This window comes from Lissotriton vulgaris, chromosome 4_1 (genome assembly GCF_964263255.1).
Source record: "Lissotriton vulgaris chromosome 4_1, aLisVul1.2, whole genome shotgun sequence".
Classification (NCBI taxonomy): Eukaryota; Metazoa; Chordata; class Amphibia; order Caudata; family Salamandridae; genus Lissotriton; species Lissotriton vulgaris.
This window is the reverse complement of record NC_141691.1, coordinates 658,953,402-658,974,058: the sequence shown is the minus strand read 5'-3', so window position 1 is coordinate 658,974,058 and position 20,657 is coordinate 658,953,402. Positions and strand designations below refer to the sequence as shown.

The 20,657-nt window shown below is 47.4% G+C and overlaps 1 protein-coding gene across 1 annotated transcript in view; it reads left to right on the top strand.

The window, feature by feature from the left end:
- The first annotated feature begins 4,332 nt into the window (after window positions 1-4,332).
- The window catches only part of RAMP3 (receptor activity modifying protein 3), a 1,178,278-nt gene continuing 1,161,953 nt past the window's right edge, over window positions 4,333-20,657 (top strand). The window contains exon 1 of the mRNA XM_086964913.1: window positions 4,333-4,898. Within this exon, the coding sequence (XP_086821039.1) occupies window positions 4,847-4,898 (52 nt within the window). The 5' untranslated portion in view covers window positions 4,333-4,846. The remainder of the gene's footprint in view (window positions 4,899-20,657) is intronic.

The following is a 20,657-nucleotide window of genomic DNA, read 5'->3' as shown; positions in this document are numbered from 1 at the left end:
CCGGCCCAGAACATCCTGTTGAAACGCCGGGAAGACCAAAGGGGGAGGAGACAGAGGCAGCAACCACTCCACCTCCGACCTCAACTCCACCAGGAGAGGAAACCAGGAGGCACGAGGCCACGCCGGAGCCACCAGAATCACAGAAGCCCCCGAGGACCGGACCCTCAGCAGGAAGCGGAGAAGAAGGGGGAAAGGAGGAAACGCATACAGAAGCCCGCGGGGCCAAGGGCAAGAGAGAGCATCCACCGCCCAGGCCGACCCCTCCCGACAGCGGGAGACAAACCGGGACACCAAGGCATTTCCCACATCCGCAAAGAGGTCCACCACCGGAACCCCCCAACGCAACGTCAGAGCCACAAACAACTCCCGACGAAGGCAGAAATCCACAGACGACGGAATGGCCCTGCTGAGGGCATCCGCCCGGGAATTGGACACCCCCCGAATATGGATCGCCGAGAGAGCCAACAGATGAGACTCCGCCCAAACAAACAACCGCCTCGCCACAAGGGACAGAGAAGAGGACCTCGTCCCCCCCTGCCTGTTGACGTAAGCCATGGCCGTGACGTTGTCCGTTCTGACCAGGACCACGGAACCCAGCAGAAACTGGGAGAAGGCCAACAGAGCCAGACGGACAGCCTCCAACTCCCTCCAGTTCGATGACATCCTGCTCTGAGCGGGAGACCAGAAGCCCCTGGACTGATGAACCCCCAGCCAGGCCCCCCAACCCGAGAGGCTGGCATCGGTCGTCACCACAACCGGAGCCGGAGGAGAGAGAGAGACACCCTTCAGCAAATGATCCCGAACCAGCCACCAACCCAGAGAAGACCTGATCTGAGGGGAAACCGGGATCGGAGAAGAGAGGGGAAGGCAATGGGGAGACCAATGCGCCAGAACATGAGCCAACAGAGTGTGTAAATGAAATCTGGCCCAAGGAACCAGAAACACCGTGGCAGCCATATCCCCCTGGACCTGCAGCCAACGTGCCGCCACCTGCACCGGACCGGACAGCAGAGACAGGATGTGAGACTGAATCTTGACCACCCGAGCCTCGGGCAGAGTGACCACTCCCAAATCTGTCCGAAACCTGGCCCCAATGAAGAGACGATCCTGGGAAGGAACAAGAAACGACTTGCCCAGATTGACAAGAAAGCCGTGCCCCCTCAAAACGGCCAGCACCAAGTCTGTGTGAGCGACAGTCAACTGGAAAGAGGGAGCATGAACCAGCCAGTCGTCCAGATAAGGATGTAAAAATATCCCCTGACAGTGGACCAGGGCCACCAAGGGGGCCAAGAGCTTGGTGAAGACCCGAGGGGCGGACTTCAGCCCGAATGGCAAAACCGCAAACTGGAAGTGGAAGCCGCCAACTGCAAAGCGAAGAAACCGCTGATGAGTCCGAGCCACAGGAACGTGAAGGTAGGCGTCCTGTAAATCGATAGACGTCATGAAGTCCCGGACCCCCACCAACGGAATGATGGACTGCAAAGTCACCATCTTGAAGTGAACGGTCCGAACCCAACCATTCACCCTCTTCAGGTCCAGAACCGGCCGGAATCCCCCTGACACCTTCTGGACCAGAAACAAAATGGAATAACATCCCAGACCTCGCTGCGCCAGCGGGACCGGAACAATCGCCTTCTTTGACAGAAGATCCCGAACCCCCTCCAGTAGAGCCTCCCTCTTGGATGGAGACCTGGGGATAGGAGTAAGGATGGTGCCCCAGCCGGGCGGAACGGCGACAAAGTCGATAATATAGCCTCTCCTGACAATAGTCAATGCCCAGCGATCCCTTACATCCAGCTGCCAAGCGTCCAGGAAAGACAACAGCCTTCCGCCCACAGGACCCGAGGGCGAAACACAGTCGACGTCAGGACTTCCTCTTGAAGGTATCCGCCGGAAGCTTGGGACCAGGCAAGGCCGAAGATTTCCTGGGCCTGAATTGGCGTTGACGAGCAGAAAAGTTCCTGGAGGACTGGCGGGAAGACTGAAAAGACGCAGAGGAGGAAGGAGCAGGATTCCAAAAACGGCGAGAACCAGAGGAAGACGCCTTGCCCTTGTAAGGCAGAGCATGCTTACGGTCCTTGAACGCCTTAGTGACCATACTATCCAGCTGGTCACCAAAGAGCAACTTGCCATCAAAGGGAATCTTAAGGAGCGAGGACTTCTCCGAAGAATCAGCCTTCCAGTCACGCATCCACAAGTTCCGACGAGCCAAAACCAAGGAGCCAGAGGTCATGGCCGCAGAGCGAAGAACATCTGAAGAGACGTCAGCCAAGAGCTTAGCCTGCTGCTCCATGTGGACAAGCAAGCCAGAGCAGTCCGACTCCTCCTGAACAGCCGTGGCCAGCTTGCCAAAGTCAGACACCAAAGATTGCGCCGCATACGCTGAGTAGATACCAGCACGTAAAGACAAATTCCCAGCGGAAAAGGCCTTCTTCAGCGCACCATCCACCTTTTTATCCGTGGCATCCGAAGGCGAACAATCCTCAGGATTAATAGAAGTGCGCCCAATAAGAGTGGCCAACATGGCATCCACCTTCACAGAGTGAGGAAGAGAGACCTCCCCTTCCTCCAGGGAATAAAGCTTCTGCAAAAAGCGAGGAACAGAGGAGCGCTCAAGGTCTCGCCATTCCCCCGAAATCAAGTCTTTGATGCGACCATGAAAGGGCATAGAGAGTACAGGAGGCTTAACATATTGGGGAAAAATGTCCTCGGACCCCATGGGAGCAGCAAAAGGAGAAAACCCCAAGTTCTCCCTGATGTGCTGGAGAATAGCAGGCACCTCCTCCCTACGCACAAACTTCCCCGAAGATGTAGAAGGCATGGCAGAGTCCGAAGAAGAAGAAGAAGAGTCCTCAGAGGGAGAGTCCACCGGACCCCCCGCAACACGAGAAGACCTGCGCCGTGGCTTAGCACCTCTCGCCTCCAAAGCACGAGACACAGCAGCCTCAATCATGGACTGCACCTCAGAAGCAGACAGAAGGGCAGAAGAATCCACCGGACCCTGGGACCTGGTCCTACGAGCCGGGACAGGCACCTCACCATCCTCATCAGAGGAGGACAAAACCCTCAAGCGCTTCGATGTCCGTTTAGCCATAGTGAAACTGACAGGGCAGAAAGCCGAGGTAAGCCCTTAAATAATGTGCAACCCAGCCCCAGCCGGGTAAACCAATAGAAACAAAGACACACGAGGCCACCAATAAAGAAGCCTCGCAGACACTGAATCCAATCACCAAAAACACAAAAATGTATAAAAACGACCTCAAAACGAGGCCCCTACCGCATAGGAGCATCGGGAACAGCCAGCCGAGAAGCCACAGCACATCCGCCAGCCGCCACCTCCATTCCGGCCATCTGAACCGGAACTACAGCCCCAGCCACTCAGGGCCGGTGACCCCGTCACCCGGAACCCGATCGCCCAGCCGCCGAGAAGTGCACCGCAACAACACCAACGCGGTGGGGAAGGCTTGCATACACCAGGTCGGCGCCGCCAGACCCAGGACGGCAATAGCAAGAGAGGGAGAAGCCCTCAAGAAAGTGAAAAGACCGCAGCTCCGCAGAACGGCCAGCGCGTGGGACGCGCGTCTCACAGTGGTGAGACAGAAAAAAAACAGTAAAAAAAAAACAGGAGGTATGAGGGGGCTGGGGGCTATATATAGTCCCCACGTGACAAATCACGTGGGTACGGGTGTCTGGTGAGGCAGGGATGCCTCATTCTGTAAGTAAGGGAAGCGAGGGAGGGACGATGAGGTAATGGTGAATAAAGAAAAGAGTAGAGACGTGCATAGAGAAGAAACAGAAAGGTAGCCCAACTTTTTGTTTTGCATTTGCTTTTTATACTTCCAAAAAGAAATTACAAAAGTGAGCAGCGATATTTGTGAACAGGACCCTCTTACTCTCCGACCTTCCAGTTGTAGAGGAAAGAGACACTGTCGGAAGGCCGATGGAGAGAAAGGGCGCTCGAGAGAGGGGACGGAGTGCAGAGTGAACTGAGGAGCAGGGGAGAATGAGATAAGGAGAGAGGAGATAAAGGTACAATAAGGGAGAGGGGTGTAAAAAGATAATTTCTACTTCTCAAAATCAGAGCGTTAAAACCCATACCTACAGAGACAAGTGTGGAATTGGACTCCACTCCAGGAGCATCCGAATGGAGAGGAAGGCGTGCGCGAGCGCAGGCGGATGGAGGGTATTCCTCTGAGAGGTTAGGGGAACTTGAGTGAGTGCGGGAGTGGTGGCTGAGACGGGAAGCCTCCTTCTGCAGTCACACGCCCCCCACGGAGCGGGCAGGAAGGGAGGAGGGGGCTGGTTGTGAGAGCCGCGGCTGTACAATACGCCATCCCGTGAGCTGTGTACAGTAACAACAGTGCCGGGCTCGCCGCTTCCAGCTACAGGATCCCGTCGGATACCACAGTCTGCCGCTGCCCCGGGAGGACCACAACCGCGCTCCCATCGTGAAGGAGCGAGGAGGCAGCCTTGCATCAGCATCCGCACAGCAGGGACGCACCTGGGAAGCCAGTCCAGGCGCCACCACTTACATCCCCGCAGGGGGGGCTTGGAAGTTTGGAATCGGCCAGGTCGGGAGCTGCTGGCGGCTGACAGGGCAGCGTGGCTGCATGTTTTCAGTTTCTCGCCTGTTCCTCTTTTCGCTGTGGTTCCTCTAAAAGGGGGCGCAGAACCCCCATCCGCCCGCCCTTCCTTCTGTCCAACTGTGGTACTGGGCATGACGGGTCGGAAGGTGCTGGTAGCCTCTTACCCACTGTCCTGATTGCCCTGGACTCCCCAGCAGCCCTCCACTGCTTCCTCTGATGCTTTCTGACCCCTTCACGGACTCGTCTTCCCTGGACTCGGGATGGAGAAGCATGGCTTTGCTCTGCTGCAACTTTTAGCTTCCGTGATGTGCGGTAAGTACTTGACAGAATTGCTCTGATCCCCCTCCCCTTTTTTTTTTTACTGTTTATGAGATGTTCCACATCTGCGTTTACTAGCTTAGCCAGTGTTTTCTTCCTTTGCGTTCTCGTACGTCTAGTTCTGGATTTGTCATGAGAACATCCTACTGTGGCGATAGCTCATTCAGTATTTTTGGTTTGGATGCTGGTAACGGGAGGCCCGTATCTAACATTAGAAGAACAAAACATGCCTTGCCACAGACTCATTCTGGCGTCTTTTCCTCATTTTCATTGTACTACGAGTATATATGCATTTACAGTACGAATACAAAACACATCAGTTGACATTGCTCATTTACTCATGTTTTCTTCCTTTGCATCCTGGTATTTGTAGTTCTGCATTTGCAACGTGTCAAGTTAAAAAAAACACAATAAAACATGTTGGGGACCAGTATTTATGCAGTTTGGCTTTCTTCCTTTGCACGCTGGTACTAGGACTTTGTAGTTACAATGGAGGTAGCCGAAGCAATAGTAAAACACGTCCCTGCTCAATAGCTCATTTAGTTCCATTTTCTTCCGTTGGATGCTGGTGCTTGTAGTTCTGTACTTATAATGGGGATAGCTGAAGCATTAGTAAAAAGTCCGAGCTCAGTACCTCATTTACTCCTATTTACTTATTTTGCAACCTGGTGCTGGCAGTCCTGTACTTATAATGGGAATAACAAACCCTGTCAGCCCTGTTTTGTACCATTGCATCCTGGTACTGGTATTCCTGCTTTCACAGCGGGGTTTGCAGAACACACCACGGGTCTGTAGCGCACCTAGTCCTTTCCCCCCTACATTCCTATGTGTGTTCTATGTAAGGGGAAATGCAACATACTAGCACCGGAATGCACAGGTACAGCACCTGGCGGCAGTGTTGGGATCCTTGAACATGAACTGCAGTCACGTGCCACACAGGGATCCTTATTTTAGGAGATTGTTGTAAAAGGTATACACGCGACCTTATTTGTTGTTTGGTGCGACCCCTGTCAGAATGGTTAAGGCATCAGCAGTGGCGGGCGGGCTGCTCTCCTCCATCCTGTCACACAGTTCCACGGGGCTGGACTGTTTTCCTGTTTACATAAACGACGCCTAATTCATCACAGACCGATGCAAATAACCTGCCCTAGCTGAGGTCTTGCTATAACAATGGCCAACAAAGGCGACTGTTGCAGCTTCAATAACATTTACTGAACTTAAAAACATATTGCCATTTTTGAAAGACCAAAGACAAGCTTGTTGATACATTAGGTCATAAATACTCCAGGTATACGGGGAGTACCAAACAAAGGTGCAGCAGGCACAGTGGCACCATGCCCACGTGTGTGTGAGGCAGTGTGTAGTCCAGTTTTGACCGTCTCTACTGCCAACAGAGGAATTAGAAAAGCCCAGTTTCCTTGCTTGCATCAAGGCCTTACGGAACCCTTGCTATACTGCTGTATTGTAGACTGTGGAATGGAAGTATGCCCATTTACATAGCCCCGTATTTCCCCACTAAAGCCCAATAGGATGCGTTCGAGCTTTCCATGGAATTCCCTCTACCTAGGACTAAAATCACACAGCTCAAGCGAGCAAAGACTCCCACGCGCTCTCTCCACAATTAATTCTATTACATCGAGCTGTGGGTCTCCCTGGAATGCGGAATAATTGATTAGGATTGTAGCAGTCGCGCCCCCTCGCCTGACTCCTCGCACAGCAAGCCGTGAGAGCTAATTACGCTTGTATTTGCGGCAAACCGCAAAACATTGGGCGAGGGCAACTCAAATGCTGCCGAGGCCCGTCTCTGCTTCAAGATCCCCTCCACGCATGAACGTTCGTCTCGCGAGGACCGAGCTCTGTCGTTTCGACGGCTCGTGAAGGGTAGTATGTGCTATATAAATTCAGTTACAATTACAGTCAGAAGCAGTACGTGACAGCGCCGCGGTCTCTCGAGAGCGGGGTCACAGGCCAGAGCCCGCGTGACAGACACCTCTGAGGATCTGTCCTCAGCACGTCTGATCGTGACAGCGACGTTACGTTTGTTCTCCGCTCATTGGCACACAGCACGCGGGCGGCCACTTTCACGTTTTGCGATTGGTTGAAATTTGAAACGGCGGGAAAAAATAGTAGTGCCAGGTGTGCCAGCATTGGCGAAATTAACCGAAACTCGCGATTGCCTAAGAGTGGCTGAACGCGAGACGTGAAAGCATCACCAGAGGAGAGGGGCGACAAGGACAAGTCGCGGACTGACGCGAAAGTGGCCCCATCTCTCCAATCAACGTGCTGTTATAGTTGCCTACTCCTTGTGTGCTTGAACTCAGGTCGGCGTATTCACCGTTTTCCATTGTTTAAACCTAAGTCAGTGAGCTTGGTTTTGTTTATTAAAAAGTGCATAGTTGAATGTCACAGAACTGTCACTGGTGACCGCCTCTCACCAGGTCATTACAGACATGTCTCCCCAGTCCTGAACTTTTCCTAATACATCGTTGAAAACATGTTAGTTGAATTAGGTCAATGGTAGCAAAACAAGACTACACCACCCACAATCCACTGTTTTATTACACAGAAGTCCAGGACTGGAACCAGTGTCTATTATCACCTGAAGGGTATTGGGTACCCTCACACTGTCCAGCAGGTCAGATAGTAGAATGCTACTTTCCCCAGTGGAATGCAACATAAAAACGAAGAGAACTTCTGTGTTACAAAAAGAGTTAATAGAATAATGTAATTCTATGGAAGTGGCGTGTCCTATATAATTATGGATTTACTGCACATGCACACAATCCACCATCTGCTGCATAATATGTGATAACACCTCAAAATAATGCTGCCATAGAATGTATGTGTTGTGAGTCGCCGGATACGTTGTCTCTTTTTTGGCACATAAATCTATTATGCTACCACCCACCCACCCGTTTTTCAGCATCAAGCTTCCTCATTTATGCTGAATATGCAAAATCTAACATCGCTTGTAGGCTGCATCATTCAGGTTTTGCCAGACAACTCACCTAAAAATGCACTTGCATTTTCTCCTGGTATTGAAATAAGTATTTGTTTGTAAAAGTGTGGCCAGGCGGCCACAAGTGAGCTCGAGTATTCAAGCTTACCATCAAACTATACATCTTTCTGTATATGGCATGGAGGCAAAACACTGGTTAAGTCCTGGCAATTTAACTGGCTATAGAAATAAGAATACACGCAGATAGAACGTTTATATCACACCTGATAAAATCAAGTCGTAGGAGACAGCAGTGTGTTTGCTTTGCAGATTTCAACACTGCTTTTGTTAATATTAAGGACATTATAACGCAAATCATGGAATATAATATCAAGCAACTCAATTACAAGCAATCCCTGGTTTAAACCTCAGTGTTTAACTAAAACAAAAAAAAAACCTTCAGCTAGGGAAACGCCAAAAATCCAGACCGTCAATTGGGTCCGCAACACCTGCTGAACCTATTAGCTTTTTATAAGCACTTTAACAGGATACAAATGACCATGGACAAGAGAATTAGCTCTTTTCTATCAAACCAAAGAAAGCAAAGCTTTATTGGCAAGGTGATCGAGCAAGTTTAAGAGTTACATTTGTTTCAGCCGATCATTTAGTAAAACGTGTACTCAGTGGTTTAAATGGAAAAAAATAAGTGCAGGTACTCACCAAAAGGAGCAGTGGGTGGAGTTAGGGGCGGTGCTAAGGTGGGACAAGGGGCGGAGCTAGCTTTTTGACTTTGCGAAGGTTGTATGCACAAAATCTGCATGCATTGTTAGAACGTCGGATCCATCTGTCCATTAGTTATCTTACTAATAATTATATATATGGCACTTACTTATAAGTGTTTACTACTACCCAAAGTAGGCTTCTTTAGCATCATTAAAATAAGAAAGGATTGAGGAAATAACAGCGAGGTTCTAAATATATGCCTTCTTGTTTGCAGGCAGGTCCTTGCTGCAGGGTCATAACTCACTAAGCTATTTTACCAGGATCTTAACTGTTGACCTGTAGGTAACACAAGACTCTATGCAACAAAAACTGTAATGTTTTGATTTGTTCGGCATTCCGTCCATCAATTGTGTGTATTTTGCTCAGTTTGTACAGCACACACTATTGGTGGTAGTTATTTGTCAAGATAACCATAAAGGAAATGTGACATATGCTGTGAAGAAAGGCACAGCAAGATACTGTAAGGTGACCAGTAGAAGATCCATAGTTTCTTTTGTGAGTTTGTATGTGTTTGGTATGTGTTTAATTGTATGTGTGCATGTTGTATGTGTGTGTCTACCAATGGAATGTGTGTGCTGTGTGTCCGTGCTTGGGGTTCAGCAAGTGTTTGCATGTGCATGCTTGGGCATGAATCTTTGGTTCATGTACCTCTGTCCAGTATGTACTCATCCGTGTCTGTGCATTATGGTTTGTGTGCATGTATCCATTAATGTGTTGTGTGCGTTTGCCTACGGTGCTTGTCTATTTGTGGAGTGTGTGTTTTTATTTGGGCAACAGTGAAATCAAGCATTTGATGAACATTTGTTTAAAAAAAAAAATGTTAGTAAAATTGAAGGGTATCGAAGAGTGTGTTCTTCCGAATGAGCTGCGTTCATTCCTGTGACTCATTCTGAAACAGCAGCCAGAGTTCAGTGCCTTCCTCCAGCTTGTTTTCTCAACCACGTACACAAACACTTGGCACTTATCCATTATAAAGAAACACGTTTCAAAACAAGATAGAGTTTTACGAAATATAGACCAAGTTATATTGGCAGGCAAAGTGCTTAATAAGTGCTGAAGAACGGTGCCCCCCCACCATACACCCAGGGCAGGCCAGTGAGGCCTGTAGTCGGAAGTGGTCCGAGGCTGACAGGGGCAGGCTAGCTGGCGCCTGTCCCCCGGTGCGCTTAATGGGCCGCCGTTAGTTAACACTCAGTGGACATCACTCTAACAGCCATAAACCCACTTTTAAATCTGTTCTGTTCAGTGCGTCCCGCCGCCACCCATTAGATTTTACAGCCCCCTCTCGGCCCCACTGTGAAAGAACAATAGATCCGATAAGCACTCTGCAGACCCCCTTCCTCCCCTTGCTCTGAAGACTTCCAAACTTCCCTGCAGTGCTTGTTAAAGGAGGTGCAGAGGTAGTGGAGATGATAAAGGAAACGCTGCCTGGGCTGAAGTCAGGTCCCATGAGTACTGGTACTCTCTTCATTCTAGGAAAAGTGCCGGTACTCAAGGGGAGAAAAGGAAAAAGTGCTGGTACTCCGTACAGGTGAGTACCGGCCCATTTAAAGCACTGCTTGTACTGAAATTCACAACTAAGGAAACGACAATGAAATGTTTTATAGCAGCACACGGACAACTGAGGGAACTTGATAATCGTCCATGAGGCTCCAATGGCGCTTCCATGTAATGGCAATTTGTGGCTAAATTGTCCAGCAGACAGTGAGAAAATCTTACATGTTGACAACATCAGTCCCATTAAAAACGAGTCAATTGATTGCGTTCGTTTGGAAAGACATTCCAGTAATAGCCTGCCTCGAGAAGTTATCAGGTCAGCGGTTAACCGGGACTGGGCACTGACATAGGGTGCAATGAAACAGCAGCATCAGCACGCTGCAGAGGAGATGGCAGAATGTTATGACTTCAGCACTTTTAGTAGAACATTTGAAACCTCCCTTTGAACCGAAGGTGCTGCAAATACACTTGAAAATAAATAGGTATCTCAGACTAGGCCCGACGCCGGGGGATTTGGGAAAAACTCCCTACAAGTTTATGGGACTGGAGAAACCTAACCCAGGGGTGGTGACTGCCTGGTCTATGCCAAAAGGAGCCAAGAAATATGCCATAAAAAGCAATTCTGAAAATTGTGTTAAGTTAAGAAAGCTCCAAGGTGATCAATCATTCTGCTTAGGACAACACACCTTAACCACTTGGAGTTGTTCTGACTAGCACTAGATGCAATCATCTTTTTTTGTCAGGGGAGGACTACACTGGAGTTTTAAAAACATAAAAATAAATAAATAAATAAAACCACCCACATACTGGTGCCAAGCTCACTGGGCCTAGAGAAACATCGTTGAGGTCCAATAAGACCAAAATGTAATGAGTTTGCGTATGTTTGCACGCAGAAAGGACATGTATAGTAGTTCATGCTTGACTTTCTTCAAATGAGAAAACAAACTAAGAAACCGAAGAATGAAATGCTACCAAATCAGTTTCCAGATGGGAAGCAGCTTTGGATGAAGCCTTCCCATCCACCCCTTTTTATTAGTACATCGTTTTTATACAGTAGAGAATAACCTTGTTTTTCTGTTTCTGGGCATTCACACTTGGGGATTCTCTACTATATGTAAATACATGGACGAAGTTGGATACATTCAGTTGGAGAAAGTCACTTTTATGTGATTACATAAGTTATATAATTTAGAATATGCAAGATCTGTGTAATGAGTCTGAGTACAGAACTGACTTTTATGTAAATATAATATGTGCATGCGAATAGAGTGTGAATTATATATATATATCAAGTCTGCAAGTGAACCTAGGCTTGTCTTAAAAGGCTGAGGAATTTGGTAAAAGTGTGCATGTGCTCGCTTCTACGTGAACTTTTTATGAGACAGAGTGCATATTTCTTTTTGAATGTCAATTTTACTCTCAAGATTAGCATGTTTAAATACATTGTCATTGTCCAGTCTGATTTCGCTTTAAGTTACATTTGTGACAAGTTAATGAGTGCTGTTGATATTTTTTCACTCTCGATTGATAGAGACATATTGTTGCCCTTAACGTTTAGTTTTAGCAAATCTGTAGTGACTCTTGTTGCTCCTGTCTTGGACAGACAACAGGCATCAAATTCATAGTCTTGTCTGAAAGCTTAGTGGACTAACTCATCCAGCCAGGAACTGTGACTGACCGCGGTGAGGCAAGTTCACTCAGCCTTTATCCTCCTGAGGCCAGTAAAATGAGTACCAATAGGTTGGGTGACAGTGATTAGGAAAATATGTCTGTGGTGTGAATGTGCCTTCTAAAAATGCACAGTACATTTTATTGCCTCTACGAGCTCTAAGTGGAGGCCAGCGCTGGCATTTAATGGGGCAGCTGAGTGTGTTGACCCCCCACAGTGGAAAGCACGTTGCGGTGTGAGCAGATGTAGAGCTGCATGGGGTTGCCTCACTCCTCTTTGGAGCAGTGGTTCAGGTTAGGGGCTTCTTTATGCAGCTGGACTCTTGCTGAAGTGATGAGGGTCCGCAGCACTTTGGCCTTTGAGGCACCATGGGTGCAGCTCACACTTTGCCTAGAATGTCAAAACACCAAGGTACACCTCAACCTACAAAAATATTGAATCCAGAATATCGACTACAACTATATCTATAAGGAAAGTATGTAAAGGTCAGTATAGATTTACTATCATCAGCCATAGGGGCAGAAGATCCATGCTAATGAATTCCTGGGATTGGTAGAGGGATATCAGCCACTATAGTTAAGTGCACAGGTGAGGTTTGGGTGAGTCAAGGTAGCCATACAGCGTGTAGGTGAATCATAAACCGTGGAGGAATAGCCGCACAAGAGGAAAGCTAGAGATGGTGACTCAGATCAGGATCATCCTTTTTCAGCTGTCACCAACCATAAAAGTAATACAAAACAAGTTCAAAATAGGAATAAAATACATATAGCATCCTATAAAAGGCAGCCGATACAATACATAAAATTGTGCTTAATACATCAAACTGCGAATTCAGAATATAAATACATCTAAAATGAGATGGTGACTCAATAGGACCAGGGGTGTCCAGCAGTTAGGCTAGATGGGAATTGGAGTTCATATCAACCACATACACCTACTTACCTTCATGTACCCACACCTATGGAAGGGTGAGTTTGGGCCCAGTCCTCTTCTTGTGAATACATTTGATATTACCTTGAGAGGAGGAAGCAGGGCGTTTGTGGCCATGGGGCTCAAAATGGTCTTCAGCTTCAGAATGGGCTTCGATGGAGCCCTACGGCTTGCCCTAAATGGGCTCTTTGACATTTCTGTATTGCAACTACCTCTTCTGGAGTCCACTTTTTAGTTCAGTTTGCTGAAGCAGTGGGTGACAAGGCTGAAGAAGAACTTTCGACCTCTTAACCAGCGAATTAATCAACAGTTTATTAAAACAACATGTCTGGTTATTGCAGGGTGTATGAACGGGAGACGTTAGGAGGTTGCTTTGCCACCAGTGATGAATATCCTTATATATTGGGAGACTTCTTTTAAGGCAGCACTTCAACAATATGCTGTATGACACATTTTCTGGATCCTAATATAATATTGACCCCACAGGGTCATATGTTCCTTTCAACTGGGTCACACCTTGTTCTCAATCCCAGCATAATACTGGCCCTCACCAGCTCCTGTCCCATTCATCCTCTGACACCGGAAGTAGTTGGGCATCACCAGAAAGATTACAAATCGTCTGTTCTCACAGCTCAAAGGAGTTGTGCACATGTATTTGATCTTGATATAAAGGCTGACTTTAAAACGAAAGCATTTGTAAAACGGACAATATCTATGACTGCGCCCTCATGTATGCGATGCGTTAGGCAGTTTAAGTTTGAACAGGCATCTGTGTAATGAATCACCTTCGCTCGGTTGAATGGGGTTTAAGCCAACTGCTCGCTGCACTCACGTGCTTTTGTGACCCAAAAGTTATTGTCCTCTTCAAAATGTTTGCGTAATTGGGACGGCCACGGTTGCAGGAGTTGTTCATCTTGTCAAATGTATTGGACAATGTGGACGCCAAACAGTGGAAACAGGGCAGGATGTGGTTTGTGTGTTTGTTTCCTTTTTTATTTTAAAGGACGCATGGGGTAGATATATTGTTAAACACAGCGTTTACCAGCAGCACAACGTGTGGCAATTCATTTCTTTAAAGTAAAGGGCTTCCCTTTTTTTCTGCGAAGAGTGCATCAATCTATCAGGCTCAGGCATAGTGTGATGGGAGATTGTTATGAGGGCAGAACTCCTGTAGATGGCAGCAAAAAGCGCGGCATGCTCTTTAGAAATAACATTCGGTGCTCGTATTATAGGGGTATCCCAGCTGATACACCAGGCAGGATCATTTTGTACTATTATCTACAGTGCTTGAAATGCATTAAACCGCCTTTTCTCTGGTGAAAGTGATTACCCATATGGACTTTACAATTGGTGCGTGGGAGATTGCCTGTGAGGAGAAAGGGAGGAAAATGAGTACTGCAACATTATAACGTGAAGTGGCTCGCATGGCAACTAACAATATGGCAAATCCTTGTATTTATTTCCTTTACCGACATGTAGAAGGAAAACAGACGAAAACTCGGGTTTGCGCGCTGATTCTGTGAAGCCAAATAGACGTAGGTGAATATAAATTCCCCGTGATCCCCTGCTGCGTGATCCCCTGCTGCGTAGTTGTTGTAACCTTATATTAATTCTGCTGCTGAATCCTAACAGTGGTTTAACTGTACCGCACCGGTAGCTCATACCATGGGGGTGCTGAAATCAATGGTATACGTGTACCCTTGCATTCTGGCTGTGAGGCGGCACCGTGCACAAGCACCATAAATTTGGGGTGCTAAGCCTGCTTCCATCCAGACTCTCGGTCACTCTCATTCTGTAGCACGCTAATCTGCGGGGGCCACACAACTGCCCTTGATGTATACATCCCAGAGGGCCCTCAAGAAGGAGACATACAAAGTTGTATTCCATGGTACTCAGAATAGAATTTACAACAATCCTCTTTCCATGAGAGCAATGCACGAGTTCCCAGTTCTGTCCTTCTTCCTCTCATCTTCCAGGTATCTGTTTACAGCTTTGTGTTTGTGTGTGGGGGGAAGGGGAGGGGGATAAGGATTGGTGACTTCCGGGAGCCAGTCGAGTTACATAGCGTTTTATGGTTGAAGTGCCACTGAATAATATGATGTATTGCTGGATGGTGTAGTTTGAGTAAGACGGTGTGATGTGGCTGGAGTGTTGTATACTTTAAGATGATATGCTGTTGCTTTGTGTGACACGACGTGGTGTGCATATTGTTGTTGTACTATCTGGTGTTATATGATGTGGTATAATGTTCTGTGGTGCAGTATGGGATGATATGGAGTTCAGTATGATGAAGTGTGATTTGAGGTCGTTTTGTATGATGCAATATAATGTTATGTTGTATGGTATAAGGTGGGTACTTCGTAGTATAGTGTGATGTGGCGTGTTTTGTTCTTTTGGATGATGTGATTTTGGATAGTGGTATGTCGTTCTATAAAGAGTGATAGTGTGGTTTTGTGTGGTGTGTTTTAGATGCTTTGAAGTCTTATTGTCCGATATAGGATGAGGTGATATTAAGTGCTGCGGTGTTAGGTTCTTTTGAAAGGTGTCTTTTGCATCGAATGGCATTGCATGTGTATGGTATGAGTTTCCTGGGAACGTATGATGGACTGTTATGGGGTATGTTGCTGCATGGTCTTTTGTGTTTCGATGTTCAATGACATGATGGAGTGGTTTATGAGAAAATGAAGCATGATCTATTGCATGAAGTATTCTGTATGTTCTGGTGTTCAATACTGAGACTGGTGTGGTGAGAACGTTTTCGGTTTTGGATGTTGTAGTATGGCCTGGTGTAGACTTGCATGTTGTATGGGTGGTGTAATATAATGAGGTTTTGTATTGTGTGTTATGGTGTGGTGCTTAGTCTGGTATGATGTGATCACGTATTGTATGGTGTTGTATGGTATAATGTGATACAGTACCTGTAACTGACTTACTATGATGTCGTACGGTGCTGGATGGTATAACATGATGTGGTATGGTTTGTTGTGTGTTAATCAAATTATACTGAGGGAACTCTTAATAGTAAAAAATGATACCCAATCTTGTGTATACATGTGAAATTTGTTGTTATAGAAGTGTACTAGGGCTACAAAATATCCCTGAGGATTTTTTTTATTGATTATATTAATATGGAGTTTTGTAATTCAAAGTACTTTAATGTGATTACCTTTTTATTTGATGACACAAAAAACTGATTATATTTTTTGTATCTCAGTGTCATAATTGCATGTGTTTTTAAAGTACTGACACAATTAGGTAAGTAAAAATGAACATAGAATCTGTGTAGAATAAGAAGAGTGCATTTGATTAACAACTAGAAATGTTTAGCATCTGACTTTTTGCATCATGGTTTGCAGGTTACGACCTCCATGAGATATTACAGTGCATCATTTTACAATTCACTGAAGGCGAAATATGTGTGGGAGATGGCCATTGTTGGACTTGGCCCTTCTGTCAGGTTCACCCCTAAACTTTTTTGATTTTTGAATGTGAATTGGTGGTAGTGTTTTTTGGTTTCTGCGCACTTTTGCTGTGTCCCAGTGGAAAGTGCGTGCGCACTCTGAGTGCGTGGAGTAAGGTTGGCCTGCCCTCCCATAGGAATGCATGGGGAATGTCTCTGTCCCTGGTAGTTCTGATGCGTGAGGTGTGCAGGCTGGAGTTTGGTATGTGCGGACTCGTGAGATTGAATGCTGCACAATGATATGTGCGGCGTGTATGTGTCTAGTGTGGAAGTGCTGCTTCTAGACATGGGTGTGCGTGTGCAGTGAGTGTGCTGCCACGTGATTGGCTGGAGCTGGCTGGTGAGCCTGGCTCCAGGAGTCTCGATGGGTCTGCCCAGTGGTGAGTGTGGAGATTAGCATGCTGATGGCTGGGGAGGAGTGCACCTAGGTCCTGAATAGGGCTGGGCTTTCCCCACACAATGCTGGCTCCGCCCCCAGTGGTGCGTCTAATGTCCCTAGCCCTGCCAGTGAATAGAGTGAGGGGCTGAGCACATCAAGAGTGCTCACAAACCAGCTGCGCCTGGTTTTTCCCCTCACCATGAAGCCAGACAAAGGGAAAAGGTGTATAAAAGATGGGCTGTGACCCCATGAAAATGTTCTTGCCTGATTTGAATTTAAATTTGAATTGAATTAGAATTTAATAGTATTTATAGAGCGCACGATTACCAGGCGGTTTCTTGGCGCTGAAGGACGCAGACCCTAGGAAGCAGAGAAGCTGATGCTAAGGGGAGAAGGCTTGCAAGAAGAGAAAAGTTTTTAGTTCCCCGTGGAACTTGAGATAGCAAACCTGATCCTACCTGAGGGGGGCTGCTGCTGGGCGCAGGAGGAACCGCCACTTGGGACTGCCTTCCTGCCTGGAGGGCCGAGTGAGCTGGTCCCTGGCCCAGCCTTGCCCCCCCTTGCCTTGCTCTGCTAGGAGGGCTTGACTCTGCCATAGCGCTTGGGGGCGCTTTAATTGTCCAAGCCGGTGCCCACCTGGCATTTGCCCAGGATTACTGATTATATCGAGTGCCCACCTCGATTTATTACTCACCCCGTTTTTATGCTCCATCGACCGGGAGCCTACCCCGGATTAACCCCAACAAGTGCCCACAGCGACCCAGAAGCAGCCGGCTGATCGGCCAACCGCAGCGCGACCCAGGACGAAGGGTCGGAAGTCCCGCCCCCGCAGCCCGAGAGGAAGGAACCTTCCGCGCCGGGTCGGCGAGGCTCTCACGAGGGAGAGCCCCGGCAGCCTGCCTGGAAGGCAGGAAGCAACGCAGCAACCAGCGTCGTTGTTCCACCCCTACCCCTCCGGGGCTCCCGGCCCCCCCGGGCTCCCAGGAGCGAGGAAGAGCCCAGGGAGAGAGAGAATTCTGGCCGCGAGAACCGTGAGGCCCCGCAGCCAGTGAAGGGAGCCGCCGCAGAGGAGCCTCCGCCACAGCAGCCCGGTGAGTGTGGGCTTCTAAGGGGGCTCAGCAGTGGTTCCAGAGCGGCCCGGATGGCAGAGGGACGCTCCATTGTTCAGTGGCAGCCCCCAGGGGGCATTATGGTTTTAGAGCCCTGAGAGGGCTCCGAGGGCATTTTTCTAGAATCAGAGCCCACGAGGCTCACCTGGCATTGCTAATTCGAGCCTAAGAGGGGCTCCAATGATGCCGCATTTTTCTTTCGAGCCTGAAAGGCTCAGGGGGCACCTCATTATTCTTGAGCCCTGAGAGGCTCCCACAAGGCGGCAACTGTTTGTAAAGAGCTCCAAGAGGCTCAAGGCGCCCCACTGTTGAGGAGCCCGGAGAGGCTCAGGGGCATTCCATTTATTTAGAGCCCAGCAAGGCTCCTGAGGGCCCAGTCCTTTTGGCAGAGCCGGCAAGGCTCCAGCGTTGGCCCCAGCATTGTCTCACACAGCTGACCAGCACTCAGTGGACAGCTGCTACGTTTAGGCCCCCCTGACTTTGGGACACAGGGCGTCCTAGCCCCTGCGAGGCCAGTTGGCCTAGGGACAGTCACAGGTGGTGACTTGTGTGAGTTCTGCGCAATTGTGTTCTCCTGCACCTCTGAATGTATGTTATGCATCATGTGTTTTTCTTCCCTACACCTCTGAATGTTGTGTTGCATCTTGTGTAATATGTTCATGCTTATACCCCTACAGGTATTGTGATACTTAGGTGGTTGTTCTAGTACAGGTGTTGCTAGTGAGGTCCAGGTTCCCTGCGTAATATTCTCCTAAGGTGGTTAGGGTAGCGTAGGTGGTCCTTTCCTGTTACCAGTGATTACTGGTTGTGTGTTACATTTTTTAATTGTGCTACAGTGATTTTATATTCTATGTGCTAAATGCTAAGTTCTAAAAGTGCCTACTCTTGACAGTGGTCCATGTGGCCCTGTCTTGTACATATCCCCTGTAAATTCTGCCCGTGCCCTTTGGCACATTGTAAAGTGTGTGTTTTTATCTAATGTGTTTTGGTATAATACAAAGGCTATTTTTATATATAACCTTGTGTGAAGTTTCTTTTGTGGTGGGCCTTGGGTGTTGTTGCTGGGTGCGCGCGCAAACACTTAACCTACATAGCCTCCAAGTTTAGCCTTGCTGCTCGTGTCACGTTACCTAAAGGGTGAGCAGGGGTTATCTTGGCGTGTAACTCCCTTGCCCTGACTTAGGAATGGTGGTCTCTGACTGACTTTGGCGCAAGCCCTGGCCAGCCAGGGATCCCATTTCTAACAGCTGTGAGTTCTTCTCTTTTTTCATTTATCATGGGAAGAATAAGAGTCATAAATATGTGGAATATTTTTGCTCTGGGAGATAGAAATATATCTAGTATATTTCCATAGAATACCCTAACCTAATTATTCACCATAAACTGATTTGCTGGCTGTTACTCGGTTTTTCTTCAGGGAATCTTCATTATTAATCATAAGCATTGAATTGTCCATTCTAAGTGTGGAATCCTGGAGCACTTTTTAGGGTCAACCTCGGCAGCAATCATGCGCTGTCTGCAAGCCCTACTGTATTCAGTAAAGGATTTTACTCCCACCTGCTGCTTACCGTTGGTTCAGCCCAGTGTTGCTCTTCTTTTCTGCCTCGTAACTGGTTTAGGCAGCAATACGTCACTTCCGATTTTCACGGAGGAGCACCGGCCAAGTACAGTTTCCTTATGCCTGCATTCTTCATCTGTTGTTTGGGAGAACTGTTTTTTGTTTGTAGTTGTTGCTTTCACTGCATCCAGTCGCCATCTTGTTTCAGTGTGAGGTTTTGTAATTGTTGCTTTCACTGCATCCAACCGCCATCTCTCGGCTCCTCTTTATGGCACACCACGACTTCGGCTGCAGCCGCTTTGCTTTCCCCCGTCGTTGATTAAAATCATTCAGGCTCAAGTAAGACTTCAGAGCAAATAAAAAATTAAAAAATGCTCTATTGCACTGTGCCCGATTCTAAAAGCAAACGTAATATTTTCTTTACTAATCTTTGCAAGGATATCCATGCTGATTGTTCACTCAGAGGTGACTTTTCAAAACGGAATCTAATTGTCTCAGAGCATGTGCCTCCCCTGTTTAAAAAAATAGACTTTGTTCTATGCACACGGGTGCCTTAATTTCTTTTAATTTATATGCAGATAAATATCTATGTTTTTTTAAACTGATTACCTTCTTTCAGACTGAGCCGCAATCTATGGGGCATTCTTACTAGCTGTCTTAGGTTGTCTCTTAGGTACAGTTTTTAACTCCGGTTTAGTGACTCTTTGTTCTATAGCAGCATTTGTCAGGATTGACCAACATTAAAATAAAATGCAACATTTCTAATATGCATTTGTATTCAAAAGTACATACGCAATTTTCCTTCTGGATTGATTAGGATGCAGTCTTATCTATGGAAGCCTCAATGAGAACTTATGCAAAAGCCCTCATATTAATAAATGAAAGATGTGTTCCCAAGGTAACATAAGCATGTATTATGAACAACAACGTTATTCCAACATACACATTTGGTAGTTGATCTGTAAAATACCTGTTTTCTGTCAGCAGGTCTTAGAATGCACCACATACAGGAGTTTAACTCACAGACTGAACTGTTTACTAAAAACACAGCACATCTCCTTCACCCGTCTCAGCAACCAGAACCCCCTCCCTCAACACTGCTTCCTCCTCCTCACCACCCCTTCCAGATTACCGCTTTCCCATCCCAAATCCCCTGTTGCTGCTTCTCGTACTATTTTGTTCTTTAGTTTCACCCACTTTCTGTTACCCACTGCCATGTTTCGTGTCCATTCACTTTCTTCTAGCGCTCAGTCTTCCAGCTATCCCTCCTCCCCTTGCTCCTCCAGCTGTAAGTGCCTTCCCCGGTGTATGTCTTAGCCGTTGTTGTTACATCGTTTGTTGTGTGCTCTACAAACGAATGCTTAATTTATGTAATGAGTCAATTAAGTATCATTCTAACATATGCGCAATATGCCCAGAAGGTGTCCTCT